Source organism: Arachis ipaensis, chromosome B5, assembly GCF_059453495.1.
Source record: "Arachis ipaensis isolate K30076 ecotype BB chromosome B5, ASM5945349v1, whole genome shotgun sequence".
Taxonomy (NCBI): Eukaryota; Viridiplantae; Streptophyta; class Magnoliopsida; order Fabales; family Fabaceae; genus Arachis; species Arachis ipaensis.
In genome coordinates, this window is record NC_142440.1 from 30,489,191 (window position 1) to 30,497,904 (window position 8,714).

Genomic DNA, 8,714 nt, shown 5'->3' on the forward strand with positions numbered 1-8,714 from the left:
TGTCTTTATCTCGGTAGGGGTTCCCAGATTTCGAGGTTTCTCCCAACCAAGCGTTTTCTTCCATGTTGATGTATTTTTCTGCTCGCTCCTGTACTTCGTCTAATGAGGTAGGGTACTTCTTTGATATAGATTGGCTAAATGGTCCCTCTCGTAGGCCATTGATGAGTCCCATGATGGCGGCCTCTGTTGGTAAGCTTTGTATGTCCATGCATGTTTTGTTGAATCTTTCCATGTAGTTGCAGAGGCTCTCCCGATCTCCTTGCTTGATCCCCAGTAGACTGGGGGCATGCTTGGCTTTATCTTTCTGGATGGAGAATCTGGCTAGGAACTTTTTGGCCAGGTCGTCGAAGTTTGAGATGGACTTTGGAGGTAAGTTGTCGAACCATCGGATTGCTGTCTTCGTGAGAGTTGTTGGGAAAGCTTTGCAGCGAACGGCGTCTGAGGCGTCGGTAAGGTACATTCTGCTTCTGAAATTGCTGAGGTGATGGTTGGGATCAGTGGTGCCGTCGTACAAAATCATATCCGGGAGTTTGAAGTCTTTTGGAATTTTGGTTTTCATGATCTCCCTGGTGAACGGATCCTGTTCTTTGCGTGAGCTTTCCTCGGGAGTGATCCGAGGGGCTTTTAATTTGAGATCGGCTTCTAATTGCTGTAATTTGTCTTCCAATTCTCGACGTCGCCGTACTTCTCTTTGTAGATCCTTTCCGATTTCTTGTTGTTGTTGGGTTTCTTCTTCAAGCTGTTTCAAGCGATCTTGAAGAGCTTCTATCGCTCCCGGTTTAGATGAATTTTTGTCTCCATTGGATTCTGGGGTGTCTTTTAGTGGGGTGTCCGCATTTTTTTGTGGCGTTCTATTTTCTAGATCTGAATCGTGGTGGTTGTCACGGTTGTCCGCCATGGTGATGGAATGACTTCCAGGTTCCCCGGCAACGGCGCCAATGTTCCGGGGGTTACCTGAAACTGGAGGTCGATCTCGGATGAGATCTTCTGCACTGATCGGAGCCGACGTGTCCGGTCGGTGGATGACGGCCGGAGCGGGTGCGTCCGACTTGTTGGATTGACTGCACTGCTGATCCTTCGTCACCGGAGGGTGGGGAGTACCTGAAAGAGACTGCGATGCTTAAGTTAGCATGGGTATTAAGCAGGTTTTATGTAGAATCAGAGTATGAGTTATACCTGGGTGCTCCAGTGTATTTATAGTAGTTGTAGAGTGACCTTTCTAGATAAGATAAGTTAGTTATCTTATCTTATCTTTATCTTTGAGTTGAGGTCAGCTTATCTTCGAGGGAACCGCCCTTATCTCTATAGGCTTGGACGGCCTTTGATTTGGGGCGTGTTCCTCTGCTTGGGCCCTTTATGGGCTTTTCTGTCGATTTGGCCGATTTCTTTAAGAAGAAGTCGGTCCGCTTGACCTGAAGAGGTTGGTCGCTTTGTCGTTAATCATCCTAGGTCGGATAGCTCGACCCAGGATATGAACAGCGTCTATTTTATTATTTAAAATATCGACACCTTTACCGTCAATAAATTTGAACGGTCTTTATTGCTTTTTAAAATAGAGTGGACGGTGTAAATTTAATCTATAAAATAGACGCTATGTATGTTGTTTTTTTTAATTAAAATAGACAAATATGCCGTCGATTTTTATCGCTAAAAACATATATTCTCGTGTCCACTCCCGCTTCCAAATTCAGAAACGCAAACTTCCCCAAATTCAAGCTAGGTATTCTTTGGTTGACTTCCTTTCTCTTCACCACCGCCTCCGTCCGACACTACGACCGGCGACCACCATCGCCTACCCTCTCTCTCTTCCTTCTTCTCTTTCTTCCCCATTTCTCCATTTCTTCGTTCCTGCGTGCGACATCCCTGTTTGTGGAGTCACCCTCTGTCTGCGTCTTCAGGCACCGACAAGCAACCACCAGCGGCGGCGACTTCTGTGCCACCGCGACATCACCACCACCCCACCGCCTCTCCATTCTTCTTTCTCTTTTCATCAATGCAGGTTCCGTTCCCCTGTTCCCTGTCTTTCTTTTCTTTATTTTCATTGCTTTTTAATTCTGTTTTAGAAATTTTGGTTAGGCTTAGTTTTTTAAAACTTGTGTTTCTGGACTGAAATTATTGTTGACTGTATCTTTCTGAAATTACTGGGTTGAATGCTGCTTAGATTGAACTGAAATTTACTGTTTTGAACTCTGCACACCACATATTCGGAGAAATACCTGGTGCTTTGTAAAAACGAAAAGTAATACTGTTAATGCTAACTTTGCCAACATCCTATGTCCAACATACTAGGACATTGTAAGAAGTGTGCAGTTAAATTTCATGGTTAGATCTGTGACTATGATTAAAGACTTATTATATACATATATGTATTGGGAATTTTTTGGGATTCCTTGGACTGTAGTTCAATTCCAATGCCATGAAATTAGGTGCGTATATTTTGTTTTAGTTACATAATTATATAATTATAATACATAGCTTAATTTGATTCTGTGGTGATGTGAAGTGATGAGTGAGTGATGTGCAACTTTTAATTGTGATACATATTGTTGGCTAACTCCAAAGTGTGTTCCACTTCTTGTCAATATGTTGTGTCCTCTAAGAAAGCTTTCGCAGTCTTCTGCATTTCTTTCACATTTTAGCCACACAAATGCTGTAAGCAATAGGGGCATTCTAAGCAATAGGGGCATGCCAACTGAAAGTGAGAACCAACCAAGAGAGTGCGCGATGATAAGACTAGTTCATTTGGCGTATACGCATAGGTTTTAATATATATCCAATAACCATAACCATATATTTAATTTATATGATACAGCTTGCTAGAAAAATGGTCATATGTGTTAGTGTGCATTATCCAGCTGTCGTTGCATCATATCCACCCACCGAATACATATACCTTGCTGTTGCTCTGTATTTCAGAATATTACTCCTTCATAGTTTGTATTTAACCATGATTATAATCCATGATACATATTATATTCGTACATGATCTCTTTCCCAATTGACACCTAATAATGAGTTCCGGTTATTCATAAAGAAAAGTCTTGAAGAATTCAAGTAATTAATGGACACATTATTTACTACTAATTCTACTAAGAACATAAAGGTTTATGTTTCCAGCTAATAAGCACACTATGAGTAAAGTGGATTGGTGAATATGATTCTGGAAGCTTGAATTGAATATTAGTTGTTGTGTGGTTTGGCAGGTACTACTCCATGTATGGACATGTTGAGAAGCTAGCACAAGAAATCAAGAAAGGCGCTGCTTCGGTAGAAGGCGTTGAGGTCAAAATATGGCAGGCATGTATATTTATATTCCAAAGTTCCCTGTGCATTGTGTCACAACATAAAATTACAAATTTGCAAGTAGCAAACAACATCTGTAGATAAATGGCGTGTCATGTTCCCTTTCTAACAGGTGCCTGAGACACTGCCAGAAGAAGTGCTTGGTAAGATGGGTGCACCACCAAAGACTGATGCACCAATCATCACCGCCGACGAGCTGGCCACGGCTGATGGTTTTGTCTTTGGCTTCCCTACTAGATTCGGGATGATGCCTGCTCAATTTAAGGCTTTCCTAAATTCCACCGGAGGTCTATGGAGGACACAACAGCTTGCAGGCAAGCCTGCCGGAATCTTCTATAGCACCGGTTCCCAGGGCGGCGAACAAGAGACGACAGCGTAACACCCTCTTATCTCTCTTTACTTTCTTATTCACATGAAATGGTAAATGTTAAGACATTTTTGCAATACATTTCAGGCTTACTGCTATCACTCAGCTTGTGCATCACGGAATGATATTCATTCCGATCGGATACACATTTGGTGCCGGCATGTTTGAGATGGAGAACGTGAAAGATGGAAGCCCATACGGGGCCGGAACTTATGCCGGTGATGGCTCAAGGCAGCCATCTCAGCTTGAGTTGGACCAAGCATTCCACCAAGGAAAGTATCTTGCATCCATCACAAAGAAGCTCAAGAAGGAACAAGCTGCATAAAAAATCTTGGCTTAATACTTATACACAATATTAATAATAATTATTCAACTAGACAATAATAATAGTTATTTATCTTGTCTTGAGTCTTTATGTTAGAGGGTTATTTATTATTTTGATAAGTTTGTAAACTCATTATCTAATATTTAGTATAAATTTTATTTATAAATTTTATTTTTATATTTAAAAGTTTATTTGTCTTGTTATCTAATATTCTGTATAAATTTTATTTTTATATTTAAAAGTTTATTTGTATTAATGGTTTACTATTTTTCAAATAGAAAAAAAAAATAAAACATATAACTATTAAAATCGACGGCAAAGTTGTCGCTTTTAAAAGTTGAAATAGACAAATCTAAATAATTAAATCGACGGCAGCTGTGTCGATTTTATTTAATCTCATATCGACGGCGTCGTCGTCGATTTCATTAAGCATATTATAGACAGCAGTGTTGTTGATTTTATTGAGTTAAATATCGACACATAGGCCGTCGATTTTATTGAATCAATTATCGACAGAAAATGCGTCGATTTTAAATAATAATATCGACGGAAATGTTGTCGATTTTAGTAAGGATGTAAAATTCTCATACCCATATTATAGACGGAACAAATGTCGATTTTATTAAATTATTATCGACGGCCAAGCAAGCCGTCGATTTTATTACCATTTTGAAAAATCGACAAGCTTTATAGCGACCAACTGCGCCGTCTATTTTGCCGTCGAATTTCATTATTATCGACGGCTAAGCCGTCGATTTGGTCGTCAATTTTAATGACGTTTCTTGTAGTGATCCCCGTCCTCAAATTTGCTCTCCATCCCTGTCCCCATTTTCCGCCGTGGGAGAATATTGCTCCCCATCCCCATTTTTCACGGGACCCCATTCCCCGCGGGGACCCATTCTCCATCTATCTGATATTCTAACAAATTATTAATTTCTATATGATTAGAGCTGCAAGTATCTATCATATACAAAACAGCAATATTTTATACAAAAAGTCTAAATGATACGATGGTAACTTCTTTCGAAATGACGCAGTGGGGGGACGCAACGACGAGCCAAAGGACAAAGCAGTGGACGAGGTAGGAGACGCGGCAACAGAGAGGAGAATGGACACGACAGCAGAGGTACGAAAAAGAACGCTGCACATAGAAAGCATGACGTGGTGAGGGTGATGGCACGGTGAGGTGTGACGATGCGGTGAGAAGGGAGAGTGGCGAGCGGGTGGCTGCAGAAAGGTTAGATGGAGTATGGACAGTGTTAGGAATCTCTGAATTGAAGAAGGGTTATGTAAATGAAGATTAGGAGTTTTTGGGTTTCTGTGTCAGAAATGACTAAAAAACATATATAAGAAATAAACTATTAAGGATAATTAAGTAAATTTATAAATTTTGGGGAATAGCGAGAACAGGGCGGAGATCCCCGCTCGGGTCCCCGCGCCTGCCTCGGGGAAATTTTGTCTCCCATCCCTATCCCCCCAGAAAAAATTCACCACAGTCGGATCCCCATTCGGGGCAGTCTCTGCAGGGATCCCTGCGTCTCAGAAAATTTTGCCATCCCTAGACGGGATGTATAATAAACTAGTGCGTGACCCATGCAATTGCACGGGAACTTCGACATTATTTATAATACCAGAATTTTTTTACTTCATAAACATTTTGAATTTTTGTTAAAGTCAGAAGCTCACTTGACATACAAAGTATGTCAAACACCATCATTGTTTGAACCATTAAAAGCAGCAACACCTTCCTTAGCTAATATCTTCTCAAATTCTGGATTCAGATTCTTGTTCGCTTTGCAATCCCTTAAAATTGTTTCCTTTTTATATTTCTGAGCAATAACTAAAGAACCATCAACAAGAGTAGACAACACCTCTTGTCTCAGAAACACATTTTTTTCAGCTCAGAATGCTAATTAAAAAGAATACAAGAACAGATACTCCAAAAGAAATTAATGTCTTTTTTCAAAAAAAAAAAACTAATACCCAGCATCAACATGACTCTCATCAGTCGGTGTATTAAGCAAAATATTGATTTCAGATGAGAATTCATTATTTGAACCAGGCCCATTCTCAGTTTTAATATTGGTTTAGCCTTCACTATGTCAACATCAGCACAGATATCATCCAACCCAATAACTTCATCTTCTTTCTCGCCAATAGAGTCTATCAACAATGGGCTTCCATTTTTAGTATTGGAGCACTGACCACAAGTTTGTAACTTCTTTTCAAACATAATAGGTGATTCTTCCTTAACATGAGCAGAGTCTTTACCAACAATTACTGGTTTTATCAGCTCGTCTTCCTACTTAAAACACGATAAAAATATAAAAAACATAAACATTCGAAACAATAAGTAATAAACAACAAATCATACATAATAAATAATAGAACAAAGACAAAACCCGACAGGCATAAACAGCAGAACCTTTTTAAGACTGATTTCATCATTAGCATCATAATTGGGGAGCTCAAACATTACAATGATAGCAGCATCATCACAAACTCGTTTCACCCGAAAAGTTCCAAAATATTTGTCAACCCCAACAGGTTTAGTATCAATCTTTAACAGAACCTTCTTCCCAATTAACTCACGAAACCCAATAGGATAAGTATCACTACGTATAACATTTAACATCACAATAGATCATGCACAATATCAATTGATAAAACCGACATGAAACCAAACTAATAAACTTAAGAAAAAAATAACTTACACTCGCATCCTTTTGGACTTCAGCAAAAACTTCAGCATAAGACCTTTTAATGAGATAAGAAGCTTCACGATCAAACAACACAAAAATACCATGTGCAGTTTCATCCTCTATTGCTATTTTAATCCTAAACCTGTGTAGAAAATCAACAGAACTACATAAACTCAGATCACAAAAATGAAAGAAAAAAGAAAAAACAGGAAAAAATAAGGTTTCAAAACAACAAAAAATAAAATGACACTAAAAGAAGTTCAAACAAACCTAAGAGTCACGTTAGTAACATGATGCATGCAGAAATCACAATAATAAATACCACCCTCAGATTGAATTGATTTTCCACATACACATGCAGAATACCACCAAGGTCACTCTTCGACAATAGCCCTTATTACTCCAAACACCACAAAACAACCCTCCTGAACAGATCAACCACTTTTCATTATTCATCACTACTCATAATACAGGGGAACAAAACTATCATAACTAAACTGTATAAATCATATAATCAACTAAATTTAAAAATCATTAACCCAATATAGACCTCATTGTTATCTTGAAGATCTTCAATGGTGCATATCCTAGTTAAACGCATGAAATCATCTTCTAATGAGACAATCTTACTCTCATTGGCAATAAATAACGGTTGAGTACCATGAATACCCTGCTCAATCATACTAACAACCACAACAGAAAACTCACAAATCATATGCAGGAAAAAAATGAATATATAACTTAGTTGCAACAAAACTGCAACAAATAAAAAAATTTAACAAAACACACACACAAAAGCCAACCTTTTTTTGAACTCCAAAACCTCATGAATATCAGGGTTAAAAAGTATTTTAGTAGCATGCATCACATTTTGTAACCCAACTTGACCTGTCAAACACAAAACAAATATAAAACCTTTTTATCTATTATCAGATACAAACCTTTTCACAATACAACCTAATAACACAACTCACCTCTGAACACTTTAATCTTAGCAAGTTGAAGAATAACAACTGGTTGCTCTACATAACCAGATCCTAGAAAATGGTTCATCTGATCAACATACTCTCCAAAAAGAGTGCGACGCATGGTCAAGCTGCAATATTTTTTCCAAAAATAAACAAAAACACAACAATCATACGATAAATAAATACAACCAATGGAATAAAAGATAATGCTTTAATATAAATAAAACTCTTTTCTATAAATATTAACACACTCTTTAGAAGCAAGTTCAACAACAATCATCTTCACAATCTTTCCTTCTCTTGCATACTCTTTTTCCTCACCAACAGATGTTAGCAGCCCAATGACATCTATAAAAACATATCAAACACTTAAATCAACTATAACTCATTGTACAAAAACATTAAGGAAAAATAAGAAAACAGGACATACCAACAAAATAGGGATGATCGTCAGTTATCTTCAAAAGTTCAGTAAAAGGATAAACACTGAAACAAGTCCTAGGGATGATATTATCATTAACACCAATAACAGTAGTACGATGCAAGAAAGCCAACTTGAACTCATGCTCTGTTGCTCTATAACCACTTTGGTTGGGAACAACACCAAAATAAGCCATTCTATGAACTTCTCCTTCAACAATGACATCTCTAAACCTATTAATCAATTGCTTCTTAACACTAGCTTGTATCTTGCAACGCTGAAAATTACAAAAAGCCAAAAACATTATGAAAAAGTTGACATCATCAATTTAAAACAAACAATGTATAGAACAAAAACCATCCCAATATCAAAGATTAATTTTTTTCAAACCAAAACATAAATTCCTTTAAAATAAGGTGAAGATAAAAAAACCACTATAAGAAACAATTAAAATATCTAAACAAAAAATATCAACATATAACAAGAAAATTACATTTTCATCAACCAAGACCGTCTCCATTGAATTAGCCACCTCATGATTTCTAAAAGAAGGTACAACCCACACTTTTAACACCCTAACTTTAAGTCTTCATGCCTCCCTAGGAGGATGAACCTTAGAGATCATATC

At 37.8% G+C, this 8,714-nt stretch overlaps 2 protein-coding genes across 2 annotated transcripts; one reads left to right on the plus strand and one right to left on the minus strand.

Annotated features, from left to right (window-relative positions):
* The first annotated feature begins 3,203 nt into the window (after nt 1–3,203).
* Nucleotides 3,204–3,995, plus strand: LOC107641812 (putative NAD(P)H dehydrogenase (quinone) FQR1-like 1). The gene is made up of 3 exons (XM_016345259.3): nt 3,204–3,297; nt 3,416–3,678; nt 3,758–3,995. The coding sequence occupies exons 1-3, from the start codon at nt 3,214–3,216 to the stop codon at nt 3,993–3,995; spliced, it is 585 nt and encodes a 194-aa protein (XP_016200745.1). The 5' UTR covers nt 3,204–3,213.
* A 1,703-nt stretch (nt 3,996–5,698) lies between these two features.
* LOC110271971 (replication protein A 70 kDa DNA-binding subunit C-like) lies at nt 5,699–8,282 on the minus strand. Its single transcript, XM_088486923.1, has 11 exons — nt 8,096–8,282; nt 7,917–8,013; nt 7,672–7,793; nt 7,501–7,585; nt 7,248–7,380; nt 7,169–7,194; nt 6,968–7,063; nt 6,753–6,839; nt 6,421–6,610; nt 6,055–6,297; nt 5,699–5,824 (listed from the first exon to the last, which is right to left on the minus strand). Exons 1-11 carry the CDS (start codon nt 8,280–8,282, stop codon nt 5,699–5,701), a joined length of 1,392 nt encoding a protein of 463 aa, XP_088343049.1.
* Nucleotides 8,283–8,714: the final 432 nt, after the last annotated feature.